General features: G+C 38.2%; 1 protein-coding gene across 3 annotated transcripts in view; it reads right to left on the bottom strand.

Annotated features, from left to right (window-relative positions):
• The window catches only part of FGF14 (fibroblast growth factor 14), a 600501-nt gene that overhangs the window by 101452 nt on the left and 482494 nt on the right, over window positions 1-16555 (bottom strand). For 2 of the 3 annotated variants that reach the window (XM_024754004.1, XM_024754005.1), the window contains exons 2-3: window positions 14836-14946; window positions 8504-8607 (exon numbers count right to left, since the gene is read on the bottom strand). In XM_024754004.1, the coding sequence (XP_024609772.1) occupies window positions 8504-8607; window positions 14836-14946 (215 nt within the window). The remainder of the gene's footprint in view (window positions 1-8503; window positions 8608-14835; window positions 14947-16555) is intronic. The other variant, XM_024754006.1, reaches the window with a different exon arrangement.

Raw genomic sequence — 16555 nt, 5'->3', positions numbered from 1 at the left:
TGGGATCTTCCCGAACCGGGGCACGAACCCGTGTCCACTCTCAACCACTGCGCCACCAGGGAAGCCCTAAATAATATTTCTTATTAATTCCCAGTAACTAAGAAATGGAATGTAAATTACTAAGAAATGGGCTGCATCGAGGAAACTGATAGAAACACCCAATTTTCTGTTCAGAGCCCACCCTGAACTCATGGCTCATGGGTTCTCAGAGTCCCTGGCAAGTAGCTTACATACAACCCCATTCCCAGAAATAGAAAGAATTCTCTAAAAGTAAAATATGTAATCAGAAACAAACTCCTTCAACTTTACTTGGGTGGATGGTGTATACAATTTCAATAAGGAGGCATTCCACATACACAATTTTTTAAAGAATCACAATTTCCCCCCAATTTTAGTAGTATTAATTACTGCTTTAATGTTAGAGCTGATTTGTCATTCATTATACGGTATATCGGCCTTCTTAGCATTTATGTATTTGGTTTTTTTTTGCAAAAGTTTTTTCATGGTGTAGAGAATGAAAACAAAGAGATAGTTCATTCTCAAATATTATCTATTGATTTAGGACTCAATTTTTCAGGTAGTGTTTGAAATTCCTTACATATAAAAACTCCTTTCACCATCTACCATCCATCCTCTACAAATAACAGGTTTTTAAAAAATTGAAACATTTAGATCTAACCTAAATTTTGTTACTACCTACAGTATTTTATAGTTTTCACCCTAAAGTAGGATAAAATTGCAAAATGCAATATTTTTTCTTTGACACTACAAGTATATCATTTATGAACATATAGAAACAATGAAGTCCTTTCTCTAATTATCATTATTCATGCTCTTGCTTTAAATTGTTCAAGTGGTAGCGACAATTTACTAGAAATCAGGGTTTACTTTTTTGCCTTGAGATTCTTTTTTAAGGTGAAGACAGTATTACCACTCACCCATTAATGTAAATATGACCATGTTATAGAGGCAGACATTGCATATCCGAGTTCTGCCTCTGTGAGTTTATCATGCCCTTTCAGGAAAGGAAATGTGTAAATAAGTGCTTTTCTGCAATTCTAACTCGAGAAATTAACAGACTCCTATCTTCTTTGCTGATGCTTAATGTTTTTTTGTGGGGAAAAAAGATAAGTGGAATGCATAATAAATAGCATGAACAAGGAAGGCACTCAAGGAATAGATTCATAAAATTTGCTGGTGAAACTGATTCCACCTTAACAATAAGCAATCAAGAACTACAGATTGAGACGTGCTACGTATCCACCACTATCAAAGGAGTGATAGGAAACGTACAAACATAATCATGGGATCACAGGTTCGGAGAAAAGACTCTTAGAATTCATCTAGTGAAGATGCCCTCTGAATGATTTCCTCATATCTCTTGGACTTTAGAGGGTTTTGGTTGTTGGTTTGTTTTTAAATCGGGAATTTTTCACGTATCTTTGAAGCTCCAGCACATACATACAGCACAATAGCTGTCAGTGGGAGGCATACAATAATACTGGTTGATTTGAATGAGCAAATAAATGAATTTATGATTATACACATCTCTACAGAGTGCTTGATTCTTCAGCCTATATTTAAGTGCTGAACTGTGGGGCCTTTAGGGACTTTCCACCCCCTCACTTGTTCCCGTAAACCAACCTCTTGCGCCACTCCTTCTCCCTATCGAAACCAATTCTTCTCCCTATCGAAACCAATTCTTGGAGTTTTTCAGTTGACGGGGACTTTCCAGACAGCGGGTAATTTTCCAGTTGCCCGTAACAGGTATGCGCCCTAACCGCCACAATGAACAGACAACTATAACGGCCAGAAGGTGGGACAAAAGTTCCTAAGCCAATGAATTCAAAAGTCACCACATTTACCCAATCATTGTGAGAATATACCCGCCCTATGAGTAAATAAACCTATAAAAAGTATGTGATTCCGCTTTTAGGGGTTCCCCATCGGCCTCCTGCGTGAGGTTCATGGAACCCCGGTGCATCGGCTCCTAATAAACCTCTTGCGTGTTGCAACGGCTCTCGACTCTTGGCGGTTCTTGGGCGAGTTGGAATCCCTCGTAGACCGTCTGGGTCTAACAGAACAATTATACTGAGCAGAGATGATCTTCTATATATTTCTTGCACACTCTTGTTATCAGACATATGTGTTTAATTTTTGTGAGGTGTAGCGGCTTTGGTATAGTTAAGAAATTTATATAATGGTGGGCCCACATGGGATCACCCCACTCTCTTCACAGGACCCGGAAAAGAAGCTCCAAGCATCAGGAACCTGCTGATTGTCTAGGGCAGGAGGAGGCCTCCTTTGTCCCAGAAATGGGACTTGTGTGGGAAGGTCCTGCTTAGAGGAAAACAGACTTGTCTCCGAGGAAACAGAGGCTTAGGAAAAATACACAATTTATTAAATACAGATATATTTATTTTATAAGTAATTTTTTAAAAAAATCCTAAAAAGAGTTCACTTCTGAAGCAACCCAGCTTTGTTGTCATTGAAAACCTGCTCTGACAGGATGTCCTTGTTCTGAGCCAGCCCTTCAGGTCAGCAGAGCGCGATGGCCCCAGGCTGATCATCTCAGGGGGAACCCCTGAGCTTTTCACATGGTGAAGAGACTAGTTTTCTTTCAAGTCTGCAAACCAGCTGTTACTAGTTGCAAATTCAGTGTCTTTGTTTCCATTTCTCTTACTTCATTTTCTCAAGTCTCAGCAAGATTCCTGGCTTTCCCTATATTATCTTGATGCTCAAGGACACATTTCTTGTCCTATTCTTTCCAGAGTGAGCAGAGTGATCACAGCTGGGTCTTTTCTCTGTGCAGTTCCTCAAAGGCCAGCTCATTTGATCAGTGGGACAGGCAAGCACTACTTATGGTCACATCATTCTGCTGACTTCAAAGGGGCTTGAACTGGACCATGAATTTGTAAATAACAACAACAAGAATCATAAAGCAATGGTAAATATAAAATCATGTCATCTCAGAGTCACAGCTCCTGAGACAGTGATGCAGACCCTTGTTTATCAAGGGGGACTCCTTCAGGCACATGTGTTAGAAATGCCTGGGACACATATTCAAAATCTGATTTTGAGGAATATTGAACTCACTGAGTGGGAACCTTTTAGGTTAATGTCCTGGGATCTGGATATTTACAATGCTATCTGAGTAAGTCTTATGTATAATGAGGAGTGCGAGTTACTGTAAGAATCTCCAAAGGCCTGATACTTTGTTCCCATATTATTAGCATCATTTCTATAAAGGCACAAGTTATGAATTTACGCAGCTAGTCCTCTGCTCTACTACCCGGTGTCCAAAATTGCCTCTACCGACTCTGTATATTTAGAAATCAAGCAAAATATATTAGAACGATTTTTCAAGAAGTCATGATACTTAATAATGTTCTTTCTAATATCTAACTTCATCCATGCAGATGCTGTTGACCCTATTTCTTCAACTTGTCTGACATTCAGCAGGAAAAGGAAAACAATCACCATCCATCACAGAACAATTCTTTCTCCATCTGCACACCATTCTTAAGACAGCCCTTTGATGTGATTCTTCCAGGATGCATGAGTCAGCATCCAGCAGTGGGATTATAACCCACCTGGAAATCCTGGTTCCAAAACTGAATGCACCATCTTCCTCCACTCAGGCTCCCTCCTCCTTCTGGGTTTTGTTGTCTTCCAGGGAAGCATCACAGCTCACCAGGTTCTGAGTTAATCATACCAGAGTGAGCCGTGATTCTGTCGCCTCCCCTACCCAGACAACTGCAGAGTTCTTCCCATAACTCCCCAAGAAACACTTTCAAATATCTCTCATCCTTTCCAGTCCCTTAATTCCCAGGTTGCCAACACCAGTGTCTCTAGGCCCAGAAACAAAGTTAACATGTGTGTAGAAACAAAGTTACTGTGTATATAGTGTCTTCCCTTAGAAATGAACTTATTTACAAAACAGAAGTAGAGTCACAGATGTAGAAAACAAACTAATGGTTACTGGGGATAAAGTGGGGGGAGGGATAAACTGGGAGATTGGGATTGACATATACACACTATTATATATAAAACAGATAACTAATAAGGACGTACTGTATAGTACAGGGAACTCTACTCAGTACTCTATAATGGCCTATATGGGAAAACAATCTAAAAAAAGAGTGGATATATGTATATGTATAACTGATTCACTTTGCTGTACACCTGAAACTAATACAACATTGTAACTCAAATATACTCCAATAAAAATTTAAAAAAAAAAGTAGTAGTTGTTATTGTGGCCAGACTGTAGAGTACTTGCCCAACCTAAAGGCATTCAGGTTGATTGCCTACTATCAACCTAACAGTAGAAGAATAGGATGTTTCACGTTTTCCTTTTGTCCAAAGATGACTTAAAATTAGTTATATGTAGTCTACCATTTGCTTTTGTTTCTAAATTGTTTTTTCCTTCTGGTAAGTGACCTTAAGTAGAACGACGGCATTCTTGCCTTTGTCATAATCAATCATATTCTGTGCATCAGTATTCAGGGTCATAGGAACTACATGAATGCCGGAGAGAAATTAACTGAAGCACTATAGTTGCTTTCTTATTACTAGAAATTATCTGAGCCAAAATACCAAGAAAGGATAATAGCCATTTTGAGCCTGGATGATATATCCAACTGAGTCATAATGTGGAAGAGACCATAGGAAAACTTCATAAAAAAAGAAATATATATTCAGCATGGTAAGTAAACCTTTAGAATAGGTGTAAATTTTAAAACTATTATTTAACATTTCATACAAAGAAATAGAAACACTCTGATCAGAACTGTAATCATGTAAATAAATGTGTGTGTAATTTAGGCACAATGTGTAATGCCACTGAAACACACACAAACTAGATACACACAAATGATATATATATATATACACACACACACACACACACACACACACACACACACATATATACATTCTCAAAAGGTGTTAGATATTGTTTGTGCAGAAAAACATGCACAGAGTCATAGATTCTTAGAATAACAAAGACATTAACAATCATCTCAAATTTAATATACTTTTAAGATAAAGAAATTAACCCATTCAGAGAGATGAAGAATGAAAGATGAAAAATGGAAGGGGCACCTCTGTGTAACCAGATGAATGGAAACCTGCTCAGTTAATAGTTTTGCCTCCAGCTCCCAGGGGTCACATCAAAGAACAAAAGGCTGGTCCCCAGGATAAGCAGTCATCAGATGCTACTGAGGCCCTTGGCTCACCTGCAATGGATAGTGATGGCCAGTGACAGTCACTGTAGCTCAGATTACATGATTAATCTCATGTACTGCCTGGTACCTAAAGAAAAACAGAACACTGGGAGGCATGGCTAGGGTACCCCACCAGCACTGGGATAAATAGTGACCAGTTCCCTGAGGATGGATGTCCAGAGATGCTATTCAGAGACAAGATGGATATCAGGGATGAGCAAAGAACGCACACATCACTCCACGGGCACAGAAATACAAGTGCACTATAAATAGTTTATAGTTGGTCAACATGCATTTTTCCTAAATATCATTTTAAAGTAATTCTTTAAAAAAGTATTTCCTTGTCAGTTTCTGTTCTGTGACCATGCAGCCTGCATTCTATCTTCAAGCAAACTGTTTGTATCTAACATCAAATCTCTTGAGAGGCATCTTCAAGAAACATATTACAATCATTATGACCACAAAAGAAATGACTCTTGTCATGCTGAAGAAGAGATTCCACAGGGAACAAGTACCTTCAGCATCAGAAATGTGATTATTTACATCTCAGTTAAGATACCTTCTTTCATCCCCCTGAGGTGGAATTATCTGACAAATTAAATATCTTTATTTGGATGGCAAGGGATTATGAGAGTCACTTCCTGAAATACAAATAAAGGAATATACACTCCAAGTCAGATCCCTAGTGTGACTTTCATTTAATGGAACTCACTTTGAATGATCTGAGTATTTTATTGCCTACGTTCTAAATTTATAGATCCTCAATAAGAGCGGTCTCATATCAGACACTAATCTAATTTGATCTTTTTAAAGTGGGTATAAGCTTAAAACAGACTCCTTTGTTTCTCGGACTTCAATCTTCATTAACTTTTTCCTTTAAATCTTAGCTTGAGTGGAGTTTTCCTTTTCAAAAAGCTATTCAGCTTAGTTCAAAACTTCTTAGTTGGGTTAACCACGTCGGCTTTAAAAATTTAAGCTCAAACATTACCTGTGATACATTCTAAGAATATTAAGCACCCAGTATATAATATCAACCTTTCCTCCGATAAATATCATTTTCTACGATTTTTTAACTTGAGAATCTCCAAAGGAAACAGATTATATTTCAAATGATACTTCTTAATAATTGAAATTAAGTTTCTTCCCTAGGTAACAATTCACTAAAGATTTTTATTACATCATCTTGTGTTTATAACTTCTTAGAATGGGTGCCAGACCATATTATGAAAACTGTTTGGCGCATGAAAGCAGTACAGTGAAACAGTTAAAAATGTAAGCTAATGAGTCAGACTAATAAGGCTCAAATCCTGTCTTCTCTGTCTACTCCCTGGGTGACTGCACAGCTTCTTAAGCTCTCTGTTCATCAGTATTATCATTTTAACAATATCTGCTTAATTGGTTGGGAGAATTAAATGAGCTAAGACTGTAATGCACTTAGAACAGTGCTAGGCAGAGTGCACTAGATACATATTAACCATTATTACTATTACACGAGAAGAGGAGAAAACCAAGATCTGCAAATCAGAGAATCAAGACACCAAAAGGGAGGCACAGAAGCCAAGAACCTCGAGAATCTGGAAGGTGAGAGTAGAAAACAATGGGTCAGATAAAAAGCTTGATGGTGTTACGGGGACTAATCCTAGGGCAGGTGCTGCCCACAGATCTGATTTTTGGGTGGAAAGGCCATATTTAAGGTGCCGAGGACTGGACTGGGCAGTTAGCTCTGTCCTCACTCTATTCTTGCTGCACCACTTAGACTGCACTGACCAGAACCAGCACTTGGATTTTAAGCTAAGACACATACTCACGATGATATTCTCTACCTTTTAGAAAAACGGCATACACGTGCAACCTCATCGCAAGAAAACGGAAAGCATCTCAGAAGCAAAAAGATCAAACAAACATTTACATTTCCCCTACGTCAATGCATATACCTCAGCAGGACAGCATGATAAAATCATCAGCAGATTGGCAGAAACAGAACTAGAAGCTACGGCAGAAACGGCATCTAATAATTTTTAGGCATCTCAGAGGGTACTTGTGAGTAAAAGAAACAAAAATAACAGAACAAATGTCACATCAATGAAACTGACTTTTATCTGAAATAAGGTATCTCTAGAAAATGATCTTTATCTGAATCGAATTCTTCCTAAAGGGGAGATGGGGAATTCTAGCTTCCTCTTGCTCCCAGTATGTTGAATATTCATCTTGTGAAACAGAACGCAATTTGCATAATGTAGGGCCCAGGTCTGTGTGCAGGAACACCCTTCAGGGAAGGTGGAGGAAGGTTCCAAATGACAAGGGTATTTCCCAGCTCACCACGAAGGGAATCTGCAGCTCACATTTCATCTTCTTTGACAGATTTCCCGGATTTGCTGAAGAAAATATATCACATTGCATGGGAGGCCCCACAGGATGCTTCTTCTCTGCTTAAGTTTTAGGTGTGTGTGTGTATGTATGTATGTTTACATGTGGTTTTTTTGATGACGATATTTAACAACAGAGTTTTAAAGAATTTATACTAAGATGACATGCAAACCTAAATAAGAGAATTTTCTTTGAGGCTCCATGATTTTATCCACTTTTGCTCAAGGAATAATGGAAAGAAGTATTTTCATCTAAGTCTCTATTGCTTGGACTTGTGACAGATATGAATTCTAGCTGCATTATAATATATGGATACAGTATACCTGGATATGAATTATTTGTAAACAGTAAATATTACAGAAGAGACTAGAAGGTGCCCAGCTACTAGTACACATTAACACAAAACCGAGACTTGCTTAAATTTAAATGCAATATCCATTTTGATACTAGAATTATTTTCCCAATAAAGCATTTACTCAATCTGAATTATCACTTTTAAAAGAACTAATCTCTCCTAAATTTACTTTTGTAGAATTCCCATTTATTCTGTTTCTTTTTATAAAATAATCTTTTACAAGAAACTCCCTAAGACAAGCACAATTCTAAACAGTAGAAAAAGATTATATCAATATCAACGCTTTCAAAATTGCTCAATTTTCTGTGAACTGCGAGATATAAAAATATGCAAATGCACAATTTTAAGAGGTGATATAACTCTTCCACTTGATACACTGGTATTATCAAACATTGAAGACTAATGAATTAATAGCTCCTACAGCATTGCAGTAAAGGTCAAATACTAAAGCAAAAATGAGTCATGAGACAGAACTTCCTCACTTTTGTGGTTGATGCTCTCGCTATTTTGCAGACATTGAATGAATGGCCAAAATCTTGGGCATGCTACTTACCGATGGGTAGAGGTAACCTTCTCCATTCATGGCTATATACAACCCTGTTTTCACTCCCTGGATGGCCACGACGCGCAGTCCCACTGGTATGAGGTTGAACAGTGCTGTTAAGAGAAAGACAGTCTGTCACCAAAGGGCAGGAAGAAGCAAAGCATCCCCATCACTTTTCTCTGTCTCATTTGTTCTATTTGAGAAACATTATGTTTCTTACAACCTTCTGAGAAGTTCCAATTCAGTAACTTTTATTACTCTATTTAAGAAGTTTCTGTTACAAGTAAAATTTGCACTTGAGCTCCAATTTATAGATCTTAGCAGTCTCCCTATAGCATTCTGAAGAACTGATGGCATAATAAATAGAATCAAGCCTGTAATTGTGATTCTAGAATCAAGCCTGTAATCGTGATTATAGTATCACAGTCTCTGACACCATTTGATACCAAAAGAAATAAGCTACAAAGATTCTGAAAAAGCAGAATTTTAAGAGCCCAAGTTGAGTGTTTATTCTGGTCTTTTAAGTAGAAGGTTTGCTTCATCACTGCAATGTAGGACAGGCAAGAAGTTTAAAAGGTAATTCCAAAACTAAATTACTCTTGCAGAACCAACATGATATGCCAGCAGAGCCCAGAAATGATGTGCACCTGCCAATGTGCTAAATTTAGAGAGAACTAATCAAACTGAATGGCATGCAAATTTCATAGATAATTTTCTTTATTAATAGTTCATAAACTATGAGTGAAAACTAAAACAAAGAGGGAAAAGTATTCAATTTTACCCATGACAGAGATAAAAACTCGTTTCCATGTTGTTTCTTCTCTTATTGACAGAAATGTATTTTTACGTATATTTTACATTGTGCAGACAGCAATGTTATCACTGATTTTTTAAAAAAAAAGTCTTAACATCCTTAATAATGCATTTCCATGCCATGGTTACATGTGACTGTGTAGCGGGTAATCTAGCACCATTCTTGGTGAGAAATGCTGGATGATTTTGGAGATTTTATCAGAGACACATTTATAAGATAACTGTTAATTATGGGAGGTTATCTGCTCCCATTCTAGTTCTTAATTCAAGTCTAATTCTAAGTAACAGAACCAGGCCAGAAGAGGCAATGAAAACACTAAAATGTCGCAGTAAACGTACAAGTAAAATATCTTAGGTTAAGGCTCTCACCTTTATTCCACAAAAGATACATAGTTTCAAAAATGTGGGCAATTTTGACTTAAATCGATAGGTTTACTCAGTACATAACTTTAAATGGACTTTCTAAATTGTGTTCTATTTAATTCCAAGGCACATGGTTTCTCTGAATAGGGTAGGGGAAAATTATGCCCTCTCTTCCAATTATTACCTATTATTGATCTTGAGATCTCAAGATGTCTGTGCTACTCAGATGATGAAAGGAAAATGGCAGGCCATGGCCCTAGAAAATTATCCTACAAGAACACTCAGGGGCATATATGGTTAGGTGGATATTAGCTTTCATGATGCAAACTAACACTGGACTGTCTTCTGTTGGATTCTAGGGGCTTATGATATCCTTATGGAGGAACAAGGCTTCTGTTTGCTTATTTCTATTAGTTAATATTAAACGTGAGTGTGGATTTATTGAGTATTTGTGTCATGGTAACTCTCAGTATTCCTTCTTCATGGGAGAAAGCCATTGGCCATTTTCACTGTTTTCTATAATACCTGAACTGTCCCATCTCCCTTATATTTTGAAAGGATGGGCATCATAGGGTAATTCCTGATTTATGTGCAAAAGTTTTTTTGAAAACCATAATTGTACATCTATCCATGCAAACTATTCTATCCTAACCTATTCAAACTTAATTATTCTAACCTTCATACATATCTAATGGTATTTGTAGGTGCCATATAATTGATATAGGCCAGATGGAATAATCCTAGAAGGTAAGTGCATCAAGAACTCACTAAAATAATACAGTATGGGAAAGAGTAAAATTATAGAAGATAGTCTAAAATGACTGTACTAAAAAAAAATTGTCCCCCTCCCTAGGATTTTGGTTGTGACCTGAATAATAATTAAAATAATAGTTATTACAATTTACAGGATGAAAACGGAAAGTGAATCCATAGAACCACCGTAATGTGGAAGCCTATTCAGAGCTGACCATGACTGAACCATGGCGCTAATCAAAACCACAGATACCCACATTAAATGAAACATCATTACATTTTTTTCACTCTTTTTGTATATAGCATAATTATAAAGCAATATCACAAGACCTAGGGGAGTAAGAATAATGAAGACGTCCATGCTACTTTGTTCATTCTGTGGAACACTCCAGTCTCCATAGAACAGTGAATTTCATTCAACCCTGGCTGCACTTTAAAACTAGCTGTATTCATAAAATAGGATGGCCATGCCCAACTCCAGACCAATGGAATTAAATCAGTCTCTGGGAGTGGGTTTAGGGCATCACAAATTTTTAAGAACAAACGCTCCTCAAATGACCCCGACCTACAGCCAAGGTAAGAAACACCTTCCTAAGGCCTTTCGGGGAGTGGGCACTGTGAGTGACCGGCCATTTTCAAACAGCAAGTTATCAGGTTGGGAACTTCTAAGGTGAGAGGGATTGGTTTGTATGAGGCTTTGATCTTGCAATAGTTATTGCATATGGATATTTCTATAGTCCTCTTCTGCTTGCAGTATCTGGTAATGGGGACAAAGAAGTTTAAGAGCACAGGAAAAACCCCAGGGCATCCCCAGAAGCAAAGTGGGGAAGAAAACCACTCCCTAATCAAATACCATAGTCATGGTAATGCTGACCTTTAGTAGATAAAAGGGAAACTCTAAGAATTTTAAAGAAACACACCCCAAAAAATGAGTGTGGTGATGAGGTAAGCCAGGCGCTCACTACCTTTTGTGAAAGATCTTTCCAGGGCACGTGCAAGCCTAAGTAAGCAGGTGAGTTGCTCCAGTACCTCTCTACTAGGACCATTTTCTTGCCCAGATAGTTCTAGATCTCAGGCTGTTAAGCCTGGGAGGACGTTAGTATCAGGTTCGCCTGCAGGCCTTTCTCCTTCCCAACACATTTAAATTTTTTGACAAAGGAAGCTGAGCAGGTTGGTTCCACTTTACCTAGTTTTAAGTAATCTCATATTTAGTAGTGGGCTATTTATTGAGCTCAAATCACGAAAATTTGAAGATTCAAGCCTCAGTTTTGTCATTTGATGACTTTTGGGATGGCATCAGGGTGACGTGTAGGTTATTTCTCTTTATTTTTCCTATCTATAGATGACTAATCCTTGTTTTTTTTTTTTTTTTTTTTTTTTTTGTGGGCGGGGCCGCCCCCTCTGTTTGTGGGGCCCCCCCCGGTTGAGGAGCACAGGCTCCAGACGCACAGGCTCAGTGGCCATGGCTCACGGGCCCAGCCGCTCCGCGGCACGTGGGATCTTCCCGGACCGGGGCACGAACCCGCGTCCCCTGCATCGGCAGGCGGACTCTCAACCACTGCGCCACCAGGGAAGCCCTCCTTGTTTTGCATTCAGAGAAATATAAAAAAATGGAATGTGTTTGTGAATTATTACATCATAGCCTTCCTCAAGAAAAAAGGGCAGTGCTCTAATGAGGACCTGTCTGCCAGCATCTCTGATGCTCACCTCCATTTCTAAAGAACACTTTTCTGGGCTAACCATTTCCCTAGGAGTAGAAGATTACTGTGATAAACCAGAGAAAAGAAAATATCTTAAAATTCATCCTAAAAAACTGTGTTTTTCAATTAAGATGGTGATAGTACACAAAAGTAGAGTTAATTAGTAATTACCGTTGCTTTTATAAAGCTGCTACAATCTGCCAAGTTTTATTAAATTTTACAATCATACAGTTTTTATAACCTTTTGAGAAGGAAACATTTATCTCAGACTGTTTTATTCTGTTCTGCTTTGTCTTTGCAAATGTTGAAATGGTGAAGAAACTAACCTAACTGGCTTAAAGGGCACATAAAATGCAATGGTAACTTGTAAGAAAAGAAACCGTGGGCCAGATCTTTGCATAGGAATCGAAATCCCTCTAGTGAGGTCACTCTGATTTGGTTCTGATTTGCTTGTCCACTGGGGCTCCTGTTCCTGCTTGGTTCCCAGAACTGTTCCTCACCAGTATCTGAGGGGATTAGAAAGGATTTCACGAGCCACCCAGAGATTCTTGTTCCTCCGGTGCAGTTACACAATAGGAGGAAAGAAGCCTCATACATTCAGGAACAGAAGGTCTAGTATCTTTTACTATCTCAGCTTTCCAGTCTAGTGTTTAATATTAGGCAGATAACCAGCTATAATCACGTGTATGTATAATGTCTACATCTGTACTTTCACAATTTAGGAAATATTGTGCCGCTTACTCAATTGTGAAGCAATATGCTTTTAAAAGACAGTGTCTACTTGACACTTCTTAACTCGATATTGAGTCCTCAATGAAAAATAACCAATTTGTTTGGCATTACAAAAACAAAAGGAGAAGGTAGGGAAAAAACTCATAAACCATTTGTGTGAAGGAAATTATTTTCCCAGGAAGTCCAACTAAGCAGCATTTTCATACGGCTATAGTATATTTCCTTTCTTGAAAACTTTGTCAAAATGGATGGCATCAACCTCTAGTCTGATAAATCAGTGTCATAGCTCTTATCATAACCATAGTTATGGAAAACTTGTTCTCGTGCTCTACTAGACTCTGGCTGAAGAAAATCAGAGGACATTGAAGACATCAGAACTTAGGAGTCTCTAAAGTCCATGACCCCCATGACTGTAAGATGTAAGAAAAAGAGAATGCGTTTTGTCAAAGAATGGGTGAGGAGTTAAAAGTGGGGAAAGGAAAATGAGCAGATATATATGTTTTAACATGAATCAGAAGAAACTGACATCTTTTGTAGGTCAAAGATGGTCAAGTGCTGATGATTTTAAAAGTTCAACCTAATATCAAAATCCCAAAAAGTAAACAACGTTTGACATCAGTCTTATGAATAAAAATGTCTTCTCTTTCTTCTCTGTATCTGAATTGCTTTACCTTCTCTTTTTCTAAATCAAAAGAGGAAATAAAGCGAACAAAAAATCAATGAACAAATATGACAGGGAAAAATTTAAAGTACAAAAGGACGACATAATATAAACAAAGAGGAAAAGATTAAACATTGAATAGGAGGAGAATGTAGATAAACAAGGAAAATATTTAAAATTGAAAGAAAAATTAAAAATGAAGTGACATCCAAAGTCTAAAATATAAACACAATGGCTGGGAAAATATTGATATTTCACTTAGCAACACCAAATGCAAAAATAGTCTACATCATTAGCTGCTCTCGGAATCAGTGCTTCTCAACAGTTGATTACTAGACTTTAGAACAGGAAGAATCTATAATTTGGTTATATGTATTCAAAGCCTCCTTCTTTCCACAGAATGATGTTCTGTATATGAAGGATAAATGATAAATCAATGAAAAGATTCATATCTACTAGTAATATGTGATTAAATATTTCTAATAAAATCAATTTTTGCTTTTCACTAATTCTGAGCAATAAAACGTGTGTCTATTTTAGAACTGATGTGCTAAACTAAAGGGAATCAGAGGCCAATATGAACAGAAAATGGGAAAGGAAAACACAATTGAACAAGAGGGGTGGGCACCAAAATAAAAATACAAAGAAAAGTTATATATAAAGAAATAGTAAAATGAAGACAGACATTATAACAAGGGAAAGTGGGTGGCTTTTTAATTTAAAAAAATAAATAAAAGCACAGCCCAATTTTATCAAATAAACAATTTGTACAATGCATTTAAAAGCACACAGCCTTCATGTTCTCTCTATAAAGAAAGATGTTACCTTTTCTTGTTGAACACAAAGACTTTTAAAAATAATATTTTTATTATTTGAAACATAACATTTCTATTATTTGAAACAACTAATCCTTGTAACTCTTGAGTTTCCAGTTATCATTAAGAAGCTACAGGCCTAATAAAGATAAAACTTCCAAAGTAAACATGTAATCAACTTTCACCTGAATGTGTTAGTGTAGTTACTTGACTTTGATGATAATGAGATTAAAGTAACAATAATGCTGGATATGACAATTGTTTGGGAAAAAAACCTGAAAAGATTCACTAATACGTCTCTTAAAATGACAGTTTCTTTTGTGGTTCTATGAATATTTCCAGCCATGTGGTCCAAGTAAAATTGTCAATGGCATTCTATTGTGTAACATTTGGAAAAATGAATGAACATAACCCAATATTTGCAAGTGTATTTTTAAAAGTCATTTAAGTAGCAGTGTATCTTCTACCAACTGTGTTCACTGGTGGCCTGAGGTTGTCACTTACTAGAATTAGTGCTGTCATCCTTGGTTCCATCGAGAGCTCCATCGGGGTGCATTTGCAAGTAGTAGCCTTGCCTGCAATATAACCTGGTCACTATACCCTTGAGCTGGGGATCTGAAAGGCAAACATAGTGGTCATAAGCCTCACAATGTGTCACAATTGAATTTATTTTTTCTTTTCTGTTTCTTTTCTTTCTTTTTCAGAAGTAAGAGGGTATTTTATGGACATAGCACCTTTTATTTTATGTTTCCCAGATGTCTCTATTTCTCAAACCTGGAAGATGCTAATCACAGAAGGCGAAGAAACTGCAGTCATCAGCTGAAGCTAATAGGTCATTTTATGAAACTGATATGTGTGTATTTAAACGGTTGGTTAGTTAAAAGATTAAACTACGTAATCTGTTAGTTTAGTTATTAGTTAAGTCCTAAACTAACTAGCTTAATAGTTTAAACTAATATGATTCAGGATGGCAGGACAAGAGTTTTGCAAACTTCTGGCTTTAAGAAACCTTGTTAAAGGTTTCTTAACCTTGTTAAAGACTTCTTTAACAAGAAACCTTGTTAAAGGCTTTTTACTTAATTTGATGAGGAATTCCAAAATGTGAAAAAGCTGTATTAAAAAAAAAGTCACACTAACATTTGTTACACATGCTTAGAAAAAGCCCTGATGTGGAGGATGTTTCCTTGATGTCTAAATGGTCACCCTAACTTGCACAGAAACATCTGTGTACTTATGTGTGATCCATAGGAAAATGTGTAAATCAACTTCTGAACTCAGGGCAAGACACAATAACAAACCTAAGCTCTCTGGCCATAATCTAGACCAATTAGATGAATTAAAAAGATAATCCCATATAATTTATATAACTAAAAAGGACAGTAAAATTGCATAATATGGCTTTTGATTCTTGGCCCAAATGGCTTGAGGTTGAGGGCAGTGGAAGTTTATTAAAACCAAAAGGGGACAGATACACCAGAAATACATCTACACGTGGAACAACTCCTACAGAACACCTACTGAACGCTGGCAGAAGACCTCAGACTTCCCAAAAGGCAAGAAACCCCCCACGTACCTGGTTAGGGCAAAAGAAAAAAATAAACAGAGACAAAAGGACAGGGACGGGTCCTGCACCAGCGGGAGGGAGCTGTGAAGGAGAAAAAGTGTCCACACACTAGGAACCCCCTTCGCGGGCGGAGACTGCAGGTGGCGGAGTGGGGGAGCTTCGGCGCCGCGGAGGAGAGCACAGCAACAGGGGAGCGGAGGGCAAAGCGGAGAGATTCCCACACAGAGGATCAGTGCCGACCAGCACTCACCAGCCGAGAGGCTTGTCTGCTCACCCGCCGGGGCGGGCGGGGCTGGGAGCTGAGGCTCCGGCTTCAGTCGGAGCGCCGGGAGAGGACTGGGGCTGGCGGCATGAACACAGCATGCAGGGCGTTAGTGCACCTCGGCTAGCCGGGAGGGAGTCCGGGGAAAAGTCTGGACCTGCCGAAGAGGCAAGAGACTTCTTCTTCCCTCTTTATTTCCTGGTGCGCGAGGAGAGGGGATTAAGAACGCTGCTTAAAGGAGCTCCACAGACGGGCGCAAGAGCGGCTAAAAGTGCCGACCCCAGAGACGGGCATGAGACGCTAAGGCTGCTGCTGCCGCCACCAAGAAGCCTGTGTACGAACACAGGTCACTATCCACAACCCCCTTCCGGGGAGCCTGTGCAGCCCGCCACTGCCAG

The sequence above is a fragment of the Neophocaena asiaeorientalis genome, unplaced genomic scaffold (assembly GCF_003031525.2).
Source record: "Neophocaena asiaeorientalis asiaeorientalis breed wild unplaced genomic scaffold, Neophocaena_asiaeorientalis_V1.1 scaffold684, whole genome shotgun sequence".
NCBI lineage: Eukaryota > Metazoa > Chordata > Mammalia > Artiodactyla > Phocoenidae > Neophocaena > Neophocaena asiaeorientalis.
Note: the sequence above shows the minus strand (reverse complement) of the source record. Positions and strands in the feature narration are given on the sequence as shown.